This window comes from Apodemus sylvaticus, chromosome X (assembly GCF_947179515.1).
Source record: "Apodemus sylvaticus chromosome X, mApoSyl1.1, whole genome shotgun sequence".
Classification (NCBI taxonomy): domain Eukaryota; kingdom Metazoa; phylum Chordata; class Mammalia; order Rodentia; family Muridae; genus Apodemus; species Apodemus sylvaticus.
In genome coordinates, this window is record NC_067495.1 from 16,569,372 (window position 1) to 16,595,040 (window position 25,669).

At 40.2% G+C, this 25,669-nt stretch overlaps 1 protein-coding gene across 1 annotated transcript; it reads right to left on the reverse strand.

Moving 5' to 3' along the window:
* On the reverse strand, nt 1-25,619 carry LOC127675566 (protein FAM104A-like). The gene is made up of 3 exons (XM_052171630.1): nt 25,606-25,619; nt 25,201-25,300; nt 1-243 (listed from the first exon to the last, which is right to left on the reverse strand). Exons 1-3 carry the CDS (start codon nt 25,617-25,619, stop codon nt 1-3), a joined length of 357 nt encoding a protein of 118 aa, XP_052027590.1.
* Between the last annotated feature and the right edge of the window lie 50 nt (nt 25,620-25,669).

Sequence of the window (25,669 nt, forward strand, 5' to 3'; positions counted from 1 at the left end):
TTAGTTGGTCAGGCTTGACTGTCCTCTCTGCCTGCGGCTGTAAAGATGAGCTTCCTTCAAGATGTTGTTAATGTGGGAGTAAAGATGTACCTCTTGGCATACTTCATAGTCCTCCTCTTGTGATAATTCATGAATGTTGGAATATTCTTCAGCAGTGCTCTCGCTTAAGTTGTTACCTGGAACTCTCTCACAATTGGTGTTATTGATGTTGCTGTGGTTACGTCCATTGTCGTTGTTTGTTAACTGGAAGAAAACAGAAAGTGAGTGGCTCTCATGTACTCATCATTTCTTGTGCCCCTTGAAGAATATTGGCATCTACAAAAGACTTCATATACAATAATATGCAATTGCTTGTGCAATTCATCCCCTCCTGACAGCAGTCCTGTTGGTGAAGCAGTGTCAAATACAACCCATCTGACAGGACAGGAAAGCATTCTCCAATGGGCCTCAAAGCCATTTCCTGGGAATTGTCAGGGAGAAGGTTCAAAGAGAGGCTCTCTTGCTCCAGATTATTACATGTATCCACTGGCAATGCTTGAAGCAGGCATTCCAACTACATGTATCACGGAAGAAAGTTCCCATCCTCCAGGATCAAGCAGCAAGCAATTCTGCAGAATGGGGTAGGGATTGGGTCCAAAGCAAGTAGATGGAATACAATTCCAACTGCCAGTGTGGCAAAGAAATAATGGGAAACACTCCATTCACATATATGGGCACACATACTTACCTACAAATAACAGGATCTTTCACTACATATCTATGAGAGCAGACAGATGTGCACCTCCTCCAGCAATTCTAGGCTCTTCTCATATCTTATATGTTTTTGACATTTTTCAATTAAAGCTATAATAAGTGACAGATCAGCATTTTTGATGACTAACACCCATTGGTCTACTATTTGTGGCCTTAGTATATCGTGTTTCTGCGTTTTCTCTTAAAATTGTCTTTTCTTGAGATTACTTCAATCTATCATATTGGCAATACTATGTGAGATCTCCAAAACAGAGTCATACTCTAGAATTCTGTTGACCAGGGATGTAAGTCAGTGCTAGAATATTTTCCTATCATGCTTGGGACCATGGGTTCCATGTCTTTAGGTATAGGAATACACGTTCATGTTCATACACACAGCAACATCTTTCTCCAATATTAGGACTATCAAAGGAAGAGGATGTGATCACAGTGAGCCTTATCTAAAACACTGAACAATATTGGCTTTTATAGCTCCTGAGGCCATTTTTCCCAAGGTGGCTTTAAGAAGGACTGAAACCAAGACATGTCACCATTCTCAGATTATGTGAAGTTCCTCAGCTCTGTACATCACCCACATGTATCAAATAACAGTAATCATGCAACTAGACTCATGCATTCAAAGACTGTCTGTAAGACACGCTGAACCAAAAGCACCTGTGTGTGAGTATCTGAGAAATGTGTTTGAATGGTTTAAGGGCTATCTACATGTGTGAAAGGAGTCTCAGAGGAAAGTAGAGAAAGAATAGCCCATGTAAGTACTACAGTAATAATCTGCAGGTAGCACAAAATTTATTTACTTATTTATTTACTTTCTTGCTTACTTATTTTTATACATAGCACTTTTACCATATAATACACACATACATATACATACATATATATATGTGTGTGTGTGTGTGTGTGTGTGTGTGTGTGTGTATTTACATGTAGCACTTTTCATATATATATATGGTATATACCAGACCTAGTGTTCCCAACTGCTGAGACATTGTTCCAGCTACACAACACCCACTCATGATACCTATGCACTTTCAACGCAGATATGCACATGTTTTCAGGAAGTACTTGCCAATCCACACACACTGCAAGATAAAGTACACATCTGTGAAGTTGCTGGAGAAGAATTCTCACTATTCAAAATTTTCAAGTGTGCTTCACAATGGCTAGGTAGGTTCTATCTATGTGCAAAAGCAAGGCTGTATTTGGTTCAAAGTCTTCGTCAAATTTGCAGGGTTACTTCAAATCCAAAGAAGCTGAGGACAACATGAAACTGCTAAAGTTCTATTTGAGGACAGGCAAAAGAACCACCTTGCAGGAGGCAGTTTCTCAGTTTGCCTCACAGCCTACTTACCTGGGCTACACTTGTGGGCGAATGCTGGGTAGGAATATGTCCTTTTAATGCCCAGTCAATCAAAACAGTTGCTTATCTGTTTACTAACTGAATAAGAATTTCATCCCATACCCAGTGACCACCAGCTGGAACTGACATGAAATCTTTCTCCTGTAGGACTAGCTTTGATAAAGCCTGGCCTTCATGAAGACAAGCTTCCAAACCAGGGAATCAACCAAAAGCCCTACACAACTATGATACCTGTGAATCACCATATAGTCAGTGTGGTACTTAAAACCTAAGGGGGCACAAGTGGCACACATATGTTTGTGGTAACCTATAGCTCACTCACCTCTCATCAGACCTTCTCAAAGGACAAGAAAAATGCCTAATGCAAGAAAGCTAGCCACCTTCTTAGAAAAATATATTTAAGTAAATGGGGACAGAAACACTATCTGCCACTTTACCAAACCAGCATAATCCCTAATGGCATTCCATATATTTTCCCTATACCCACAGAGCAGTGCAGTGCCAGGCCACATAAATAAAACATCTCTTCCATCAGACTATTAAAAAAATACACCTCATAGAATGGAGAATTGTGAACCTCAGTCTCAACTGATACAACAAATAATTGTTAAAACCACAGGGTCAAAGACTGTGCTGTGAGACTATGTCTCTGAAGAATGTCAAATAGTCAAACCATACAATCTAACAATGATGACTATATAAACATGAACTGAAGAGAACAACCACAGTAGACATGACAATGAACAAGGAATACCTAGGAGAACTCAATGCTACAAAAGAACTACAGGCAACTAAGAAAAGCTGATGGAGGATAAGGGAAGCTGATAGGGGGAAACCATACCACAACTACTGGTTATCCACACCAAATATCTGTCCTAAAAATGTACATAAAAGTAATATGATACATACTGGACAGCATGTATTTCTAAGTAAGAAAGTGTGTGTGTGTGTGTGTGTGTGTGCGCGCATGTGAAAGAGAGTTTGTGTGCATTGTAAGATCAACTAATTACAAAGAAGACATGATTTAGTGAGCAAAAGGAGGCATATATGAAAGGGTTTAGAATGAGAAATGGGAATGAAAATATGCTATAATATCAAAAATATATTATGCTATAATATCAAAAAGTAAATGATTAAAACAAAAAAAGTGACCCACACTACACATTGCAGGAAGGGAGGAATATTAGCAAGAAGAGTCTGCCTACTAAGGAGAACAAGAACCTGAGAAGGGTGAGAAGAATTTCAAGGGGCAGTTATATGCTGCTAGGATAGAGATCTGTGGCCTTTGGGAAATTTTTAAGCCATGGATATGCAAGAGAAGACATGTCAAGAACAATCAGAGGACTTGCCTGTCCAGTGAGAACTCTACAGGAATAGGGTACCTAACTGAGCTGAACAGACATATATCCTAATGGATGGCTGTAATGGAAGAAGGGTAGAGGAAGATGAGGAACACAGAGACCACCCAGACTGTTTCGCAAACTATCCAGGAACAGGTTGTGCAGGTCATTATTCTGTTGGCAGAAACACAAGGGACAATCCAGTGATGCCCACAGAAGAGGAGGAAGGACTTGAGGAAAGCACACTACAGACACAGAGAGTGTACACACAAGTCACACAAGGTGTACTTGCCACCTCTGCAGGCAACACTTGGCATTTTAAACATTTCTGTGCTTTAAGTTGGCAGGTGACCCAGATTGAGTTCTCCCCATATGCTATAGAAAAGCAAGATAGCAGATGTCAAAAGTAAGGTGGAGTGAGCAGGTGGAGGAAAAAAGCTGCCAAAGGCTAGGTGGCAGGAAGGAATGCAGACAGCAGGATAGAATCACAGGGCAGAAGAAAGACAGCACCTTAAGAAGCTTCACAGACCTTCAAGCTTCACAGTAGGTGGAAAGAGAGTGAGCCTCAGTGGACTAAAGACACAAAATCTGGGAAAATGGACCTGTAAGAAAGAAACTTATCATGGAAGACCATGACAAGATCAGAATGGTAATTCATGTGTATTCACGATGTAGAACTGTAAATGCTTCCTAACTGGAGAACCTAGTTAATTCAACGTTTTTTTTTTTTTTTATATATCTTCAGTTCTGGATTTCCACCCAATTCCATTCTGGTATACCTTAGAGATTCTCATTTCTATGAACCCCAAGAGTGTAATGAAATTCAATTCTTCTATGTCTGAACTCCTGGAATTACATGTTGTTGTCTACCACCTGAAACTGACAAGGCAAGGCAAATTCACTGGAGTCCTTTGATTATGAACTCCCAGAGGCCCCTCACATTCAAAATGACTCCCTCACTTTCCCTGATCCCACCAAACAGTTCACAACCTCTTGAGCTAGGGGACAGCCATGGAAACAGGCTGTTAAATTAATACCACTCTGCAAAGGACCAAGGGATAAATGACATTCATCTGTGAAATTCTGTGCATAGGTAGGTGGCTCAGCTAGGCTTTTTGAAGACCAGAAGTTGAAATTTGATCAGACCTTAAGCTGTGAGCAATTTTCAAAATAAAATTAATTACACCACACCTGTAGAACACAAGTGGGCTTCAGACAGCAACTCAGACTCTAAAGTGAACTGTAGTAACAGAGTGCTTACCTAAAGCTACAAGTTAGCAAATAAGTGTCAGCACCACAAACAATTTAGCTCCCTATGGTTAGGTCAGCCCCAGAGGTAGCCATAAGAATACATGCTATTGTCACTGGTCTGGACTCTAGTTTAGACACTTCTCGGTTTTGTTAGTGTGCACGGGGAAATCAGTTTTGAACTCACCTGAAACTCTCTGAGATAGCTAATGTCCCTATAAGTAGAAGGTTTTATGATGCCTATCATGAGTGAAAACATCATGAGTGGACTTACCTGTGGGTAGACCTTCTAAAGTATAATACTGACCTCGAAGGCATGAGCAGGCCAATGGTATAATACTGGCAATTCTGTTCCTGGGGTAACCAAATGCTCTCCTGACTGGATCTGAAGAATGTGCCACATGAGTATGTGTATGCCTGGTATTGTAAACATGGTCAAACACTACTGCTGCTGAGCCCATTGTTCCTGCATGGTTCCAGGCACCATCCTCACTGAGATTTCAATGCCAAGAGATCTCAATACCAGTAGCCATCCCCACCTAGATTTCAATGCCAGGAGATCTCAATACCAGGAGTCATTCTCACTTAGATCTCGATGCCAGGAGTCTTTCTTCCTTAGATCTCAAAACCCCTTCCTCTCAAAGCTCATCTGTAGATAGGTTACAATAGCAACTCCTTTCCACTTCACCTCTTCATAACCCCCTTTATCATGCCAAGATTCCAGCCGCAATAACTAGCTTTTCCAAGAATCTCTGATAAACTGTGTCTGAGAAATGATGTCAGCCCCCTGAGACTATTCACCCTTAACCCTTCCCAAACCTTGTGTGCTTCCCTTTAAATTGCCTTGTGTGAAAAATATAATTTGACAGCTTGATCAGAATACTGTCTTGCTGTCCATCTCTTGTGTCTCTAGTCTCCTGCCTTCTTCTAGGTGGTCCAGGGACCCTGCTGACTGTCCTGTGGGTCGGGCCACTCTGGAGCTCAACAGTGAATCCCCTGTGGAGTGCTCAAGGAGAAGGAGACCATAGGACTCAGGGAAGAGCTCTACCTGCACAGCTCCAGGAGTGGATTAGGTCAAGGCACAGTTGACCCACCAGTGCTTGGCCAGGGTAAAATCTCCATGGGGACATCGTCTTGAGAAGGTGAGACATGGGACAAGCATTTATTCAGCCTGTTTTAAGGCTCAAGGAATCTCTCAAGATGCGAGGGGCCAGGGTGAAAAAATGTCAGACAAATTTGTCCCTGGTTCCCAGAGGAAGGAACCATAGATAAGAAAACATGGACTAGAGTAGATGATTGTTTTAGAGATTACTATGCAACTTTTGGTCCAGAAAAAAAATCCAGTTACTGCCTTTAGCTACTGGACTCTTATTAATGATATTATTAAGAATTACTCCTGCTTCCAGGATCTAGCTTCTGAGGGAGAGCGTTCTCTGAAAAAGCACTCCTCTAGACACTGTCTCTGTGCTCTCTTATCCGTACCGCCACTGTTGTGATTGATATGGAGGAGAGGCATTTAAAACAGTCCCTGTCTATGTCTGTTCTTTTCTCTAATTTCTCAAAAACACCAAAGTCCATCCTTTTCTACAAACTCTGAAATCTAGTCATAGTCCAGGTGCTGACACTCTATCTCCCGGGGAGCATGCTAACTTGGAGGAGAAAGCTGCCCGCAGGAGAGCCACTGTAGAGATTTCTTCTCTCCACCAAATGGTAGAGAGCTGCAGGGAGCAAGTAGCCCTCTTAAACGTGCTATGAGATTTAGAAGGACAGATGACTCTAACTTCAGGATTTATTTCAAAGACAAATACCCAGAAAAAGCCAGAGCCAAAACAAGCCCTTTGACTTTAAAATTTTAGAAATATTAAAACCTGCAGTCACAGCATATGGGCAGACTGCTCTCTTCAGTTTGGCACTTAGAGCCTTCCACAGAGGGCTGGCTCATACCTAAGGAATTTATCCAGCTTGTCCGAGCCACTCTCTCTGGAGGAGAATTTGTTCTTTGGAAGTCCAAGGCAACTGAAGCAGCTAAAGAAATCAAAAGTAAAAACAGCTCACAGGCAGAGTGTAAGTCCTGAATTGCAAAGAAACTCTTGGGCTCTCTCCTCCCCTTCCACCTTTCTCCATATGGTCATGGCCGGTCTCTACTTCTCTACACACTCTCTCTCTCTGCCTTTCTCTGCCTCCACTACCCCATTTAATTTCATCCTCCGTTCTGAATAAGCTCTATTCTATACCACGTCTGTGTGTGTGTGTCTGCCTAGACACTCCCCTTCCTCCACACCACCGTATACCACATTCTCTAAATCTCTTTCTCTTTTTTTAAAAATTTTTTAAATATTTTTTTGCACTACCAACTGACAGTACATGCATGAATTTTTCCTTCTTTACTTTCTTTCTCTTTTTTTGTTATTCAATATAATTTTTTATTTACATTTCAAATGATTTCCCCTTTTCTAGCCCCCCCACTCCCCGAAAGTCCCATAAGCCCCCTTCTCTCCCCCTGTCTTCCCACCCACCCCTTCCCACTTCCCCGTTCTGGTTTTGCCGAATACTGCTTCACTGAGTCTTTCCAGAACAAGGGGCCACTCCTCCTTTCTTCTTGTACCTCATTTGATGTGTGGATTATGTTTTGGGTATTCCAGTTTTCTAGGTGAATATCCACTTATTAGTGAGTGCATACCATGATTCACCTTTTGAGTCTGGGTTACCTCATTTAGTATGATGTTCTCTGTATATCTACACAATGGAGTACTATTCAGCCATTAGAAACAATGAATTCATGAAATTCTTAGGCAAATGGATGGAGCTAGAGAACATCATACTAAGTGAGGTAATCCTCTTTCTCTTTTTATGAACCCAACAGAGGTTTAAAAAAAGCAGGGCCATGGAGAGTAACTATTAGTGGCTGCCACTGTTCCTCCCCTCCCTTCTCTGGCAAAATTCCCAGACAAAAAAAGAAGAGAAGGAGTTAAATCTTAACCAAGAGAGATAAAAAGCAGGTTTCAGAAAAGCAGTTTTTCCACATGCAGGATGTGATATCCAAAAAATAAAAATGGATAAAAGGTATTTCAAAACTCTCCTGGGGAGGAGAGGAAAGGTGGAGATGTCCTGCTTCCTCTCTGGATCCTACTGAAGATATCTTTAATTCTGGTTAAGATATTTGGATCTCTTTGGAATATTAAGTTCCCTCTCTGTCTATTGTCTGTCATTGGTGCACCAAAACCTGTCTATACGTGTGTCAATTTATGTTTGTCCTTGTTGTTTGGATGATTGTTTAATGTTTCATGTTAAAAAAGAAAAAATGGTAAAAACAAACAACAAATAAAGAAACAAAAAACATTATCTGCTGGCAGTATGCCAGTCGTAGTATACACAGAGGAAGCTGATTTAAGGTACCTCACATTCTTAACTAGGAGTCAAATACAGCTTGAGAAAAAGGGCCAGCAGTTCTGGGACAAGTAGACTAATGGATATTTCTCCTAGAAAATTTCTACCATGATGATGGTTGGGTTAAAGGTGCTTGATCCCCTTAAAATTACAGCTTGAAAAAAAAAAAAGAAAAATTTGGATTTCCAGGGGCGGCGGTGATGGCAGTAGCAGCAGCAGCGGCGGCGGCGGCAGCAGCAGCTTGTCCAGCAGAGAGGGCCACCACCAGTGGAACCAAGGCGTGGGCGTCCAGGCAGGCCCTGTGCCTGCTACCACTGGCCACTACCAGCCAGCGAAGCTGTGAGCAGCGGCAGAGTTACAACACTTTTCACTACACTGAGGCCACATTAGACCGGCCAGTCAGTTACGAGAGGCACTCCTCCATCTTGGCTCCTGGACACCAAAGAGATCTGACAGGCCCAGGTACACAGACGTAGTCCGAGGCTAACATCACTTGGGTCTAAGCCTGACAAGCATTGGCCTGCACCCAGGCCCTAGGCAGCTCGGTGGGCCATCTGTGTGCCAACCTGGCCAGGAGGTTGTTTACCCTGCAGACTGTCTAGCACTAGCAGAAGGTGCACTCTGCCATCTTGGCTACAGGACGCCAGAGAGCTCTAACAGACAAAGCCAGCTAACAGACATAGCCTGAGGCTAACATTACTTGGGTCTAAGCCTGACAGTCATTGGCCTGCACGCAGGCCCTGGACGTCTTGTGGGCCATCTGTGTGACAACCCAGCCAGGAGATCATTTGCCTGGCATACTGACTAGCACTTGTAGGGGTGCATGGCACCATCTTGGCTACCTGTCAGAACCAGTTAGGAGACATAGCCTGAGGTGAACATTGCTCGGGCCTAAGCCTGTCAGGCTTTTGCCTGGATTGAGGGCTGAGCAGCTAGGATAGCCATGTGTGTACCAAACTGGTTGGGGGATCTGTTGCCCGGCAGAGTGATCAGCACTCAGAAAAGGTCCCCGCAGCATCCACCATCCTCACTTGCTGAAGGAGCAAACGGGCATCACCAGTATCACAGAGACAACATGGGGCAAGGCACACTAGGGCTCCAAGGGCACCCAAGAGGAGGACAGCACATCAGTAATCTGTGCCAGGGGAAATCCAGCCATCCAGTGTTGGAGAAATAGCCTTACAGCCTCACAGGAGGCTCAAACACCAGCCAGTGACAAGACCAACTAACGCCAGAGATAACAAGATGACAAAAGGCAAATGTAGGAACATTACTAACAGAAATCTTGGCAATATGGCAGCGTCTGAACCCAACTTTCCAACAGCAGCAGTCCTGGATACCCCAACACACCAGAAAAACAAGATTTGGATTTAAAATCACTGGTCATGATGCTGCTAGAGGAACACAGAAAGGACATAAATGAATCTCTTAAAGAAATACAGGGGAACATGAATGAATTAGAAACCCATTTAATAGAAACACAAAAATAATTTAAAGAAATTCAGGAGAATAAGGCTCAAGAGATAGAAGCCAATAAAGAAGGAATGCAAACAAAAATAACTTAAAGAAATGCAAGAGAAAGTGAGTCAACTGACAGAAGTCATGAAAGAAAAAACACAAAAAACTCTTAAAGAATTAAAGGAAAATACAAACAAACAAATTAAGGAACAGATCAAAACCATCCTGGATCTAAAAACAGAAGTAGAAATAGAAACAACAAAGAAATCACAAAGGGAGACAACTTTGGAGATTGAATAACCTTGGGAAGAAATCAGGGACCATAGATGCAAATATCAACAACAGAATAGAAGAGATGGAAGAAAGAATCTCAGATGCTGAAGATACCATAGAAACCATGGACTCAACAGTCAAATAAAAAGTAAAATGTAAGAAGCTTGTAACCCAGAACATCCAGGAAATCCAGGACAAAAATGAGAAGACCAAACCTAAGGATTATAGGCATAGATGAGAGTGAAGATTTACAACTGAACGGGCCAGCAAATATCTTCAACAAAACTACAGAAGAAAACTTCCCTAACCAAAAGAAAGAGATGCCCATGAATATACAAGAAGCCTACAGAACTCCAGACAGGACCAGAGCAGAAATAACTCCCGTCACATAATAATCAAAACCCTAAATGTACTAAACAAAGAAAGAATATTAAAGGCAGTAAGAGAAAAAGGCTCAGTAACATATGAAGTCAGACCTATCAGAATTACACCAGACATCTCACCAGAGACCATGAAAGCTAGAAGATCCTGGGCAGATCTCATGCAGAATCTAAGAGAACACAAATGTCAGCCAAGAGTACTATACCCAGCAAAACTCTCAATCACTATAGATGGAGAAACCAAGACATTCCATGACAAAACCAAATTTACACAATATCTTTTTACAAACTCAGTCCTACAAAGAATAATGGGGAAAACTCCAATACAAGGAGGGAAACTGCATGCTGGAAAAAGCAAGAGAGTAACATTCTTTCATCAAACCCAAAAGAAGATAAGTACTCAAATATAAAAATAACATCAAAAATGACAGGAAGTAATAATCACTATTCCTTAATATCTCTTAACATCAATGGACTCAATTCCCCAATAAAAAGACATAGACTAACAGACTGGATAAGGAAACGGGACCCTACATTTTGCTGTATACAAGAAACACACCTCAGTGTCAAAGACAAAAACTACCTTACAGTAAAAGGCTAGAAGACAATTTTACAAGTCAGTGGTCTTAGGAAATGAGCCAGAGTAGCCATTCTCATATCAGACCGAATTGACTTTCAACCTAAAGTCATCAAAAGAGACACTGCGGGACACTTCTTGCTGGTCAAAGGAAAAATCAACCAAGAAGAGCTCTCAATTCTGAACATCTATGCGCCAAATGCAAGAGCACCTTCATTCGTAAAAGAAACTTTACTAAAGCTCAAAGCACACATTGCACCTAACACAATAATTGTGGGTGACATCAACACTCCACTCTCCTCAATGATCAGGAAAACAGAAAATAAACAGGGACACAGTAAAACGAATTGAAGCTTTGGACCAATTGGATTTAACTGATATTTATAGAACATTTCAGGGTACAGCAAAGAAATACACCTGTTTCTCAGCACCTCATGGTACCTTCTCCACAATCGCCCATATAATTGGTAACAAGACGGACCTCAAGAAATATAAGAAGTTCGAATTAATCCCATGACTCCTATCAGATCACTATGGAGTAAGAGTGGTCTTCAATAGCAACAAAACTAACATAAAGCCCACATACACATGGAGGCTGAACAATACTCAATGACACCTTGGCCAAAGAAGAAATAAAGAAAGAAATCAGAGACTTTTTAGAATTTAATGAAAATGAAGGCACAACATACACAAAACTTTGGGACACAATGAAAGCAGTGCTAAGAGGAAAACTCATAGCCCTGAGTGCCTTCAAAAAGAAACGGGAGAGAGCATACACTAGCACCTTAATGGAACTCATGAAAGCTCTGAAACAAAAAAGCTAATTCACCCAGGAGGAGAAGAAGACAGGAAATTATCAAACTCAAGGCTGAAATCAATCAAGTGATAACAAAGAGAACCATACAAAGAATCAACAAATCCAGGAGCTGGTTCTTTGAGAATAATCAACAAGATAGAAAAATCCTTATCCAGACTGACCAAAGGGCACAGAGACAGTATCCAAATTAACAAAATTAGAAATGAAAAGAGGGCTATAACAACAGAAACTGAGGAAATTCAAAAAATTATCAGATCCTAATACAAAAGCCTATACTCAACACAACTGCAGAATCTGGAGGAAATGGACAACTTCCTAGACATATAACAAATACCAAAATTAAATCAGGACCAAATAGATCATCAAACCAGTCCCATCTCCCTAAAGAAATAGAAGGGGTCATAGAAAGTCTTCCAACCAAAAAAAGTACAGGACCAGATGGAGTCAGTGCAGAATTCTATCAGACATTCAAAGAAGACCTAACACCAATACTCTTCAGACTATTCCAGAAAATAGCAGAAACACTACCAATTCCTTCTACAAAGCCACAATTACTCTGATACCAAAACCACACAAAGATCTAACAAAGAAAGAGTACTTCAGACCAATTTCCCTTATGAACATCAATGCAAAAATACTGAATAAAATTCTTGCCAACCGAATCCAAGAACACATCAAAATGATCATCCACCATGATCAAGTAGGCTTTATCCCAGGGATGCAGGGATGGTTCAATATAAGGAAATCCATCAATTCAATCCCCTACATAAACAAACTAAAAGAAAAAAAAAACATGGTCATTTCATTGGATGCTGAAAAAGCATTTGACAAAATTCAGCACCCTTTCATGCTTAAAGTCTTGGAAAGAACAGGAATTCAAGGCCCATTCCTAACCATAGTAAAAGCAATAAACAGCAAACTGGTAGCTAATATCAAACTAAATGGAGAGAATCTTGAAGCTATCCCACTAAAAACAGCGACTAGACAAGGCTGCTCCCTCTCTCCTTATCTTTTAGTATTGTACTTGAGGTACTAGCTAGGGCCATTAGAGAACATAAAGATGTCAAAGGTATACAAATTGGAAAGGAAGAAGTCAAACTATCACTATTTGCAGATGATATGATAGTCTACCTAAGGGCCCAAAAACTCCACCAGAGAACTCCTACAGCTGATAAACAACTTCAGCAAAGTGGCAGGTTATAAAATCAACTCAAGCAAATCAGTAGCCTTTCTATACTCAAAGGATAAGCAGGCTGAGAAAGAAATTATGGAAATGACACCCTTCATAATAGCCACAAACAATATAAAGCACCTTGTTGTGACTGATCAAACAAGTGAAAGATCTGTATGACAAGGACTTCAAGTCTCTGAAAAGGAAATGGAAGACCTCAGAAAACGGAAAATATCTTCCATGCTCATGGATTGGCAAGATTAATATAGCTAAAATGGACATTTTGCCCAAACAATATTCAGATTCAATGCAATCCCCACCAAAATCCCAACTCAGTTCTTCATAGAGTTAGAAAGACCGATTCTCAAATTCATCTCAATAACAAAAAACCCAGGATAGCTAAAACTGTTCTCAATAACAAAAGAAATTCTGGGAGATTCAGTATCCCTGATCTCAAGCAATACTACAGAGCAACAGTGTTAAAAACTGCACATTATTCGTACAGTGACAGGCCGGACAGATCAATGAAATAGGATTGAAAATCCAAAAATGAACCCACATACCTATGGCGACTTGATCTTTGACAAAGGGGCTAAAAACATCCAGTGGAAAAAAGATAGACTTTTCACCAAATGGTGCTATTTCAAGTGGAGGTCAGTATGTAGAAGAATGTGAATTGATCCATTCGTATCTCCTTGTACTAAGCTCAACTCCAAATGGATCAAGGACCTCCACATAAAACCAGACACTCTGAAGCTAATAGAAAAGAAACTGCGGAAGACCCTTGAGGACATCGGTATAGGGAGAAAGTTCCTGAACCAATAGCTTATGCTCTAAGACCAAGAATTGACAAATGGGACCTCATAAAATCACAAAGTTTCTGTATGACAAAGGACACCATCAAAAGGACAAATTGGCAACCAACAAATTGGGAAAAGATCTTCACCAACCCTACATCTGACAGAGGGTTAATATCCAATATATACAAAGAACTCAAGAAGTTAGATCCCAGAAAACCAAATAACTCTATTAAAAAATGGAATATAGAGCTCAACAAAGAATTTTCACCTGAAGAACTTCGGATGGCTGAGAAGCATCTTAAAAATGCGCAACATCATTAGTCATTAGGGAAATGCAAATCAAAACAACCCTGAGATTTCACCTTACACCAGTCAGAATGGCTAAGAATAAAAATTCAGGAGATAGCAGGTGTTGGCAAGGATGTGGAAACAGAGGAACACTCCTCCATTGCTGGTGGGGTTGCAAATTGGTACAACCACTCTGGAAATCAGTCTAGCAGTTCCTCAGAAAACTGGGTATGTCACTTCCGGAGGACACTTCTATACCACTTCTGGGCATATACTCAGAGGATTCCCCAGCATGTAATAAGGATACAAGTTCCACTATGTTCATAGCAGCCATACACACACACACACACACACACACACACACACACACACACACACAATGGAGTACTATTCATCCATTAGAAACAATGAATTCATGAAATTCTTAGACAAATGGATGGAGCTTGAGAACATCATACTAAGTGAGGCAACCCAGTCTCAAAAGATCAATCATGGTATGCACTCACTAATAAGTGGATATTAGCCTAGAAAATTGGATTACCAAAGACATAATCCACACATCAAATGATATCCAGGAAGAACTGAGGAGTGGCCCCTGGTTCTGGAAAGACTCAGTATAGCAGTATAGGGCAATACCAGAACAGGGAAGTGGGAAGGGGTGGATGGGGGAACAGGGGGAGGGAAGAGGGCTTATGGGACTTTCGGGGAATGAGGAGTCAGAAAAGGGGAAATCATTTGAAATGTAAATAAAAAAAGAAAAAACAATTTTGTTTGGTTTAAATTTATGAGATTTGTATAACCGCTTCTTCGTTATTTCTAATTGGTCTTAAAGGTATAAATGTTTTGCATGTCTTGACTATAGATTAGTGTCTCATAAGTTATTGGACATGATTTAAAAGGAATAATGATGGTAACAAAAGGTAAGTTTAAAACTGATAATTCAGGGTTAGAGCTATCTTAAGTAACATGTGACATGACACAATCCAAGAAAAACAGTCCTCTAAGATATTTCTAAATTTACATAATGTTTTATGTGGTTCTTATCCTAGACATTAGACTTATAAAAAATAAGATTTAAAATAATGTCTCTTCAATAAGTTACACTGTCATACATTCAAACATACAAGCTGATGGACAAACTTTGCAGTGCTAACGTAATGTATTCACAATTAATTTTGAGGAGAAAAGAATGTTTAAAACTGGGTTTTGCTTTCAAAAATTATAGTTATGCTTTGATATTACAGGTTCCTTTTGTTATTTGACCTTCATACAATGGTTCTGATTACAGCCTACTCCTTGCAGGACCGGTGGGTGTAGGTCTAGACTTATCTTATAGGCCTCACCTAGAGAGTTTCTGGCCAAAACAACATTTTAAACAGATTCATACAGATGTGGTTTAAAATAAAGTTCAAACTTAGATCTGTGAAAGATTAATAAGGCTATGCTAAAATTATGAAGGCATTAAAATTTGGCCTGCCTACTACATACAAAATTATTATAGATTTAAAGGGTTGTTTTTTTACTTTGTGGATCCTGATAATTATAAAAGCATTCGCTTCTAACCTTAAAAGAGCATAAGCTAACTTTAAAAAAACCAATAAAACAATTTCATTAAAATGTTTCTCTCAAGAAATGGCTAATAGTCTTACCTTATGTGGGAAAAATGTTTTTTTGTCTGCTTGAATACAAGAAGCTAAGATCTTAAATTTTGATATATATTGTTTAGAAAATTTTATTGCAGGCCTTTGCTCTTAACAATGGGCTTTTAAAATCTTGAAATAAATAATTTTCGAAAGGTGTTAAGATAAATCATTTGGCTAAGACACTGTTTTAAGCTTGCCACAAGAGGATTTAAGCCTCTGATATTCTCAAGGTAAATGCAAAATAAATATTGAGAGGCATAACTTGGAGAAAGCTACCATAAGTATTTGTCATCAGTTTATGATATATGTTCACTTCCACTTTTTTGTCTTAACATTTTTTATTCGATATAATTTTTATTTACATTTCAAATGATTTCCCCTTTTCTAGCCCCCCACTCCCCAAAAGTTCCATAAGCCCCTTTCTCTTTCTCTGTCCTCCCACCCACCCCTTCCCACTTCCCCGTTCTGGTTTTGCTGAATAATGCTTCACTGAGTCTTTCCCGAACACGGGGCCACTCCTCCTTTCTTCTTGTACCTCATTTGATGTGTGGGTTATGTTTTGGGTATTCCAGTTTTCTAGGTTAATATCCACTTATTAGTGAGTGCATACCATGATTCACCTTTTGAGTCTGGGTTACCTCACTTAGTATGATGTTCTCTAGCTCCATCCATTTGCCTAAGAATTTCATGAATTCATTGTTTCTAATGGCTGAATAGTACTCCATTGTGTAGATATACCACATTTTTTGCATCCACTCTTCTGTTGAGGGATACCTGGGTTCTTTCCAGCATCTGGCAATTATAAATAGGGCTGCTATGAACATAGTAGAGCATGTATCCTTATTACATGGTGGGGAATCCTCTGGGTATATATGCTCAGGAGTTGTATAGCAGGATCTTCTGGAAGTGAGGTGCCCAGTTTTCGGAGGAACCGCCAGACTGATTTCCAGAGTGGTTGTACCAATTTGCAACCCCACCAGCAGTGGAGGAGTGTTCCTCTTTTTCCACATCCTCTCCAACACCTGCTGTCTCCTGAATTTTTAATCTTAGCCATTCTGACTGGTGTAAGATGAAATCTCAGGGTTGTTTTGATTTGCATTTCCCTAATGACTACTGAATTTGAGCATTTTTAAGATGCTTCTCCACCACCCGAACTTCTTCAGGTGAGAATTCTTTGTTTAACTCTGTACCCCAATTTTTAATAGGGTTGTTTGGTTTTCTGGAGTCTAACTTCTTGAGTTCTTTATATATATTGGATATTAGCCCTCTATCTGATGTTCACTTCCATTTTTTCACAAAGAGAACGTTAATGTAAAATCTCTCCAAATAATGTTTTGACATCCTCCAATGAAGATTAGGCGCAATAATAAAATGTTACAAGATACAATCATAGAAATACTTTTAAGATGAATGTTTTAAGTGCCTGATGAAATGTTTGTTTCTTGTTTCAAGTGGCAGTTAAATTAGTTATTGTTAATGGTTTTCATAGCCTTTTTTGACAGAGTTGATGATTTTTATCCAAAAGAAAAATTATTAAAATTTACTTCCATAATGCTTTTATATTTCTATACATGCATCCTATAAAAATGCATCTATGATGAGAGTAAAGCTCATATAATTAGATCGCATGTTTATTATTTTGAGTTTCCCCTTGATTCAGCACAGATAATTGAATTGTGTGCTGTAGTTGCTATTTTTAAAATGTTAAAAATCAAACTTTTAATATATATATATATATGTATATGTATATATATATATACATATACATATATATATATATATCATGGCTTACAATTGCTTGAAATTGCTCCTTTTTAAGATACTGCTAATTCATAAAGTTTACAATTATTTATACAAATACAATTCAAGTTAAAAAATTAATTAAAAATATACATATGACTATTGACAACTTTTCAAGCTTTCTAGTTACAACTCTTTTAACAGAAGAAGCAACAACAAAAAATAAAATTAGTCATTACATGTTATTTTTCTACACTGAATGTTCCAAGTCAGATTAAAACAAGTATTATAACTGACTATTACAGTCAGTCATTTGAGATGTTTTATTAACAATTTGATATTAGTCACATTACTGAGATTCCTCATAATTCTCAAAGACAAAATATTGTGGAACAGGCCCATAAAACTTGACAACAATATTTTTATAAATAAAAAATGGGAGAATCACATCTCTGTATACCACAAAATTTTTAAAATTTTAATGCCAGGGAACTTTCTGAGTGTAGAGAAGAGGGCATGTTTGTATTTTTTTCTGCATGATGCCAAAGGAACATGCTAGCTGCCAGAGTATGCTAATACTGATACAAAGTATGATTCTGATATTAATCACTGAAAATGGCCACAGTCTTCAACACCTTTGGATGCCTCCTACTAATCTTGACATCGCAGACATCTACACACTCAACATCCCTCTTTTCATAGCAATTCTATTTAGCTGAAAATTAGACAAATTATAAACAGATTAAAGGAGAGATATTGGCTACTGCTGATTGCCCCCCTTCAGGATGTCAAAAGGCCACATATTTAAATTTTAGAGATTTTGAGTGTAGACCAAGTAAAACATGGCCTACCATTTCTTTTCTTTTCTTTTTTTGGATCATTTTTTTTATTAATTTTTTTATTTCATTCGATATATTTTTATTTACATTTCAAATGATTTTCCCTTTTCTGGTTCCCCATTCCCCGAAAGACACATAAATCCCCTTCCCTCCCCCTGTTCTCCCACCCACCCTTTCCCAATTCCCTATTCTGGTTTTGCCTTATACTGCTACACTGAGTCTCTCCAAAACCAGGGGCCACTCCTCTGTTCTTCTTGTACCTCATTTGATATGTGGATTATATTTTGGGTATTCCAGTTTTCCAGGCTAATATCCACTTATTAGTGATCTATCTTGTTGATTTTCTCAAAAAAAAAAAAAAACAGTCCTGGATTAGTTGATTCTTTGTGTGGTTCTCTTTGTTTCCTCTTGACTGATTTCAGCCCTGAGTTTGATGATTTTGTCTTCTACTCCTCCTGGGTGAATTGGCTTCTTTTTGTTCCAGGGCTTTCAGGTGTGCCATTAAGCTGCTAGTATATGCTGTCTCCATTTTCTTTTTGGAGGCACTCAGGGAAATGAGTTTTCCTCTTAGCACTGCTTTCATTGTGTCCCAAAGATTTGGGTATGTTGTGCCTTCATTTTCATTAAATTCTAAAAAGTCTGTGATTTCTTTCTTTATTTCTTCTTTGGTCAAAGTGTCATTGAGTAGATTATTGTTCAGCCTCCATGTGTATGTGGGCTCTCTGTTGTTTTTGTTGCCATTGAAGACAACTCTTACTCCATAGTGATCTGATAGGAGGCATGAGATTAGTTCGATCTTCTTATATTTGTTGAGGTCTGTCTTGTGACCAATTATATGGTCGATTTTAGAGAAGGTACCATGAGGTGCTGAGAAAAAGGTATATTCTTTTGTTTTAGGGTGAAAATCAGTCAAGTCCAGTTTGTCCAAAGCTTCAATTAGTTTTATTGTGTCCCTGTTTAGTTTCTGTATTCCTGATCGGTCCATTGAGGAGAGTAGAGTGCTGAAGTCACCCATAATTATTGTGTTAGGTGCAATGTGTGCTTTGAGCTTTAGTAAAGTTTCTTTTACGAATGAGGGTGTCCTTGCATTTGGTGCATAGATGTTCAGAATTGAAAGTTCTTCTTGGTGGATTTTTCCTTTGACCAGCAAGAAGTGTCATTCTGTATCTCTTTTGATGACTTTAGGTTGAAAGTCAATTTTATCTGATATTAGAATGGCTACTCCGGCTCGTTTCCTGAGACCATTGGCTTGTAAAATTGTCTTCCGGCCTTTTACTCTAAGGTAGTTTTTGTCTTTGACATTGAGGTGTGTTTCCTGTATGCAGCAAATAGTAGGGTCCTGTTTCCTTATCCAGTCTGTTAGTCTATGTCTTTTTATTGGGGAGTTGAGTCCATTGACGTTAACAGATATTAAGGAATAGTAATTATTACTTCCTGTCATTTTCGATGTTATTTTTATATTTGAGTGGTTATCTTCTTTTGGGTTTGATGAAAGAAGGTAAGTAACTATCTTGCTTTTTCAAGGGTGTTGTTTCCCTCCTTGTATTGGAGCTTTCCTCCTATTATTCTTTGTAGAGCTGGTTTTGTAAATTTAGTTTTGTCATGGAATATCATGGTTTCTCCATATATTGTGATTGAGAGTTTTGCTGGGTGTAGTAGTCTTGGCTGACATTTGTGTTCTCTTAGAGTCTGCATGAGATCTGCCCAGGATCTTCTAGCTTTCATGGTCTCTGGTGAGAAGTCTGGTGTGATTCTGATAGGTCTTCCTTTATATGTTACTTGGCCTTTTTCTCTTACTGCCTTTAATATTCTTTCTTTGTTTAGTGCATTTGGGGTTTTGATTATTATGTGACAGGAGGTATTTCTGCTCAGGTCCAGTCTGTTTGGAGTTCTGTAGGCTTCTTGTATATTCATGGGCTTCTCTCTCTTTAAGTTGGGAAAGTTTTCTTCCATAATTTTTTTGAAGGTATTTGCTGGCCCTTTCAGTTGTAAATCTTCACTCTCATCTATACCTATAATCCTTACGTTTGGTCTTCTCATTGTATCCTGGATTTCCTGGATGTTCTGGGATACAAGCTTTTTGCATTTTGCATTTTCTTTGACTGTTGACTCAATGGTTTCTATTGTATCTTCGGCATCTGAGATTCTTTCTTCCATCTCTTGTATTCTGTTGTTGATATTTGCATCTATGGACCCTGATTTCTTCTCAAGGCTTTCTATCTCCAAAGTTGTCTCCCTTTGTGATTTCTTAGTTGTTTCTCCTTCTGATTTTAGATCCTGAATGGTTTTGCTTAGCTCCTTCACTTGCTTGTTTGTGTTTTCCTGTAATTCTTTAAGAGATTTTTGTGTTTCCTCTTTCATGACTTCTGGTGTTTGACTCACTTTCTCCTGCATTTCTTTATTTTTTTGTGTGTTTCTTCTTTATTGGCTTCTATCTCTTGAGCCTTATTCTCCTGAATTTCTTTAAGTGTTTTTTTTTTGATTCCATTATACAGGTTTCTCACTTATTCTTGTTCCCCTGTATTTTTTTTTTAAGAGATTCATTTATATCCTTTTTGTGTTCTTCTAGCAGCATCATGAACAGTGATTTTAAATCCAAATCTTGTTTTTCTGGTGTGTTTGTGTAATCAGGACTTGCTGATGTTGGAGAGTTTTGTTCAGATGCTGCCATATTGCCTAGGTTTCTGTTAGTAGTGTTCCTGCGTTTGCCCTTCGCCATCTTGTTATTTTTGGCGTTAGTTGGTCTTGTCTCTGGCTGGTATTTGTGCCTCCTGTGAGGCTATATGGCTATTTCTACAACACTGGATGGCTGGGTTTGCCCTGTTACAGATTGCTAATGCGCTGCCCTCCTCTTGGGTGCCCTTGCAGCCCTAGTGTGCCTTGCCCCAGGTTGTCTGTGTGAACCAGGTGGTGCCCGTTTGCTCCTTCAGTGTGTGCTGATGGTCTATGCTGCCATGGGACCTTTTCCAAGTGCTGTTCACTCTGTTGGGCAGCCTATCTCCCAACCGGGTTGGTGCACACAAGGCTAGCCTAGTTGCCTAGGCCCTGAGTCTAGGCAAAAGCCTGGCAGGCTAAGGCCTGAGCAAAGTTCCCCTCAGGCTATGACAGTTAATTGGCTCTGTCAGGTGGCCAGGATGTTGGTGTGCGTGCCTGTGCTCCCTAAAAGTGCTGGGGGAGTCTGCTAGGCTAACAACCTCCTGCCCGGGTTGGCACACAGATGGCCCACCGAGCAGCCAAGGGCCTGGGGGTACTCCAAGGCCTGTCAGTCGTAGACCCCTGCTATGTTAGCCTTGGGCTATGACTCTTAGCTGACTTTGCCTGGTAGAACTCTCTGGCGTCCCATAGTCAAAATGGCAGGGAGAGTGTGCTGGGCCTGGCAAGCAACCTCCTGGCCGGGTTTGCACACCGATGGCCCCCCCGAACAGCCCAGGGCCTGGGTGCAGGCCAACGCCCGTTGGGCTTAGACCCCCGTGATGTTGGCCTTGGGTTATATTTGTGTACCACAGCCTGTCTGATTTCTCTGGCGCCCAAGATCCATTTGTTTTCTTTAAGACATCCACAGGATTTATAGCTTCTGTGTGGTGAAAGGCGCTATAAATCTGCCACAGCTTGCAGCTGGATGGCCAGCGAAGGTCAGTGGTAGCGGGCGCAAGGCCTGCCTGGACCCTGTCATCTTGGTTCCACTGCTGATCGCCATTTGTTTTCTTTAAGACATCCACAGGATTTATTTTGGTTGGTTGGGACCCTTGGGAGAGCTTCTGGACTTCTCCTCATGAGATTACATTCAAGTAAAACAGAATTGTACACCCCCAGCTAGTTTTCTAACAGATGATGAATCCTGAAAGGCCTCTAATCCCTCTACAAAGGGATGGTACACACCTTTACCAATTAAGTTTACCACCTATGCAAAAGTTCCCAATCTATATTTGCAAAAAGTTTATGAGTGGAGTCTTATGAGTTTATGAGTGCCTCTATGTACTTGGCTTCAATGCAGGTATTATTTTCTCGATTAAGCTCTTTAAAGTGCCATTATATCATGCCCAGAAAGTCCCAGTTGGACCAAATCTTGTGTTGGTACTTCATCCTGTTCCTCCTAAAGGAATTGAACAGGACACCACCCTACCTTCTGTATTTCCCCTCTGGCCACCAGCTAGGCCATCAGCCACTATTCTGCCTGTATAGCCAGCTCCCACTAAAAATCTTGTCCTTTCTTTAATCAGACTTTTCTTACCTTAAATGAAACTTCCCCTGTACTTGTTGAAGATTGCTGGTTGTGCTACCATTCCCCACCACCCTTTTATAAAGGAATTGCCATTCTCGGTGATCACCTCTATGCTGATAATCCATGGCACTGCAACTGGCAAAAGGGTGCTTGGCCAGGTCTTTCATTAACCCAAATATCTGGCCTGGGACTTTGTGTGATCTCTAGTGGAACAAATGTCCCCTCAATTTACGCTCACTTGTATAATGAAAGCTATTTCCCCCTCCTGGCAATTATTTTATTCTCCCCCTGGATGGAACCTGGTGGGCGTGCCTTAATGGCCTTATACCTTGCTTCTCTGTCTTGGTTTTTCAAAATTGGAAGAATGGAGAGAGCACTGAGTTTTGCGTCCTTATTTATATGTTTCCTTGTTTAGTTTATTATCACTCTGGAGAATTTTTTCACCTGTGAGATCAATCCACATCCCCTGGAGACTCCACTTATCTGAGTCGCTCCAGCATGGAAACTATCTTTGCTGTTACTATCTCTATGCTACTTGGCTTCAGAGCTGTGGGAGCAGGGACAGGTATTTCTTCTCTTGTTCTTTCTAACTCTACATACACAGAGCTATGTGCACCATTGAGCAAGACGTCCAATGCCTTCAGCAGGGGATAACTGATCTCTCGACTCCATTGACTCCATAGATGAGGTTGTCCTCCAAAATAGGCAGGGACTTGATCTCCTGTTCCTCCAACAGGGCAGATTTTGAGCAGCCTTAAAAGAGTGCTGGTTCTATACAATGTTGACTGTCCTGTGGGCTGGGACAGCACAGTGCTGAGGGGTACATACAGTTGTTCTGCTAAGTTATCTTTTTGTTAAACTGCTCTGTAAATATTTATGTGTACATCTGTATGTCTGAACTGCTCTTGGCTCTGATTAGAGAAGCTTCTAGGTGCAAGGAGTAGTAGACAATGCAGAAACACATAACTCTCCAATGTTCTGATACTAAACAACTGTGAGTGCTCAACCACACAGAGAACATCTCTATCCACCTTCCCCTCCCTAAAGGTTCAGGGAACACTGTCAACTAAGAGGCAGAAAGGATTTAAGAGCCAGATTACAGATAGGAACACGGTGAAATGTTGTCCTTTGGTGAATGTATGGCTGATGAACATGTGAACTCATATTTGTTATGGTTGCCTGCACAAGACCTGAACATGAAAAAGGCAAATAAATGAACTAGAAGGGCTTTTTTTTTTTTTTTGCTGCCGAACCTCTACTGAGGCACCGATGGTCACTAACGTTTGGTGGAGGAGAGTCACTTCCCTCAGTGTAGATGGTCACTGGTCAGTTATGTGTGATTCTGTGAGTGACCCCACAGTTTTGTGCACTTGAGTAGACTCAATGTACAGACTGATTTAAACAGTAACATACACATATAATGAAAAGGAGGAAATGAAAGTTGGAAGGGCATGTGTTGGGAGTCATCCAGTGGAGAGGTGCAGGGAGAGATTGCTGATGAATATGAGGAAGACATATGGTATCTATGCATTAAATTTCAAAGATTAAAAAATAGTATTAAAAAGAGATTCTCCTCTCAGGCCTTTTGATGTCCCATTGGGATGATGATTACATAACCCAGCAAAGGCTACATACTGCTAATACCAGAAAGAAATAAAACAGTTTACCAAACATTCCATCAGACACCTGAACATACCTTGTTGACTGGCAAATAGCCATTAAACCAACATTTGCAGGAAATTGAGCATGCACAGAACTCTAACTGAAGTATATGTGACATCCCTAATGGATTTCTCTCATTGGTCTTATTACTGTTTCTTCCATGGAACTTGAGCACAAAGACTTAAACCAGTTCCCATGAGATCACTAGCATAGTAAAGGCCTGGCATTTGTACTAGTGTAATCTAAACACTTGCTTTACACTCTCCATGGTATGTTCGACTCAGTCATCAGAGGGCAAACACTGAGAAGTGATTGTTCTGTATCTACAATACAGACATGCACAGAAGCTTCCAGGCGTCGGGTTGGGACAGCCATGTCTCATAACTTTGATCCAGGAAGCACATTTACATTCAAATGCCTAAAGATGCTGACCTTGGAAATAAAGGCCAGTATTTATACTCGGGTGACTGTAGGCAACAGGAGCAGGAAATTCTATTGCTCAAGAGAACTAATTCACTGACAGGGGTAGACCTGAGACCCAGACTCTAGGTACATTTTATCCAAAACCTACCTGTGTTTATGTCCTGGAGGCAGGAGTGGTACATGCTGATAAACCATTGTTCTCTTTCTCAAGAAAGGTAAAAGTGAATCATACTTACTCATTGCCTGATGAGACTTGTCCAGAAAGCCTTTACAATGCTCTCTCCTTACCATGTTATACTTGAATTCAAAGCCTGCAGTTATAACTGCCCAACACTAGTTATTAAATGTAAGACTTCTGGAGTTGAAATGCTAGCTGTTCAGTGTAAGGGTCACTAAAGCTTTCCAAAATGCCTTCACACAACCCCCAGTTTGCTTTCAGGTTTGCCAGGGAGGACAAAGAAGAGCACTGTAGCTAGCTACTATCAAAGCACTATGCTCTTCAAGTTCTTTTGTGTCCTAAACATACCAGGTGGCATGTGATTTCTCCTTCCCATTTGTGCAGTGGAGAAAATACTTGAACCCAATCCCTCCTGGATTGCTTGGGAAAGCCTTTATTAACTGTTTCTCTGTTTTACTGCACAGTGAAGCCATGCTCAAGACAACATTAAAAGTCCTGCTCTGGCTCAAAGCCTCTACAGCCCATGAGAAGACTTTCATGAGGGCACCTGGGATGGTTCTTTTGCCATTGTGGGGATGGAAATGTACACTGAATTGTGAGCAGTGAGTCAGAATGGTCATCTATGTGGCCATGGTTCCTACCTGTTCAGCATGAGTGTCCTGTAAGGCCTGGTCTGTCTTAGTCCTCTTGGGATGAGGTGGCTGGAGGTTGTCATCCTCGTTGTCATCTGGTCTTCGTTTTCTGAAAACAGTTTTTAAAGGGAGAGGGACATTTGTGATTTAGTAATTGATCTTGGAAGCTTAACTTGCAGCCCTGTCCCAATACCTAATTCTGGGATCTCGTCTAAGAAAGAACCATTCAGTGCTGCTCTGATGGACTTCCATTCTGCAGCAGGTGGCATTCATTAGTCAGTGGAGGAAACATGTCAAACAGGAACTCTGTGTGTACCAAAAGCCCAAGTTCAGTTTCCCCAAATCAGCATCTCAATTTCAACCACTGTTTCAAACCAGAAACAAAGAATATTAGGATCAATGTTAAAATCCTACCTGACCAGGTCCATTATTGTGTTCTTGACCCACTCCAGTTTAGAAAAATCTAAGCCCTGCCATA

Excerpts from the sequence above, each read along its gene's own strand:
- LOC127675566 (XM_052171630.1), bottom strand. Across the intron at positions 244-25,200 it reads AGGACACTCATGCTGAACAG|TTAACAAACAACGACAATGG; the intron begins GTAGGAACCATG and ends GTTTTCTTCCAG.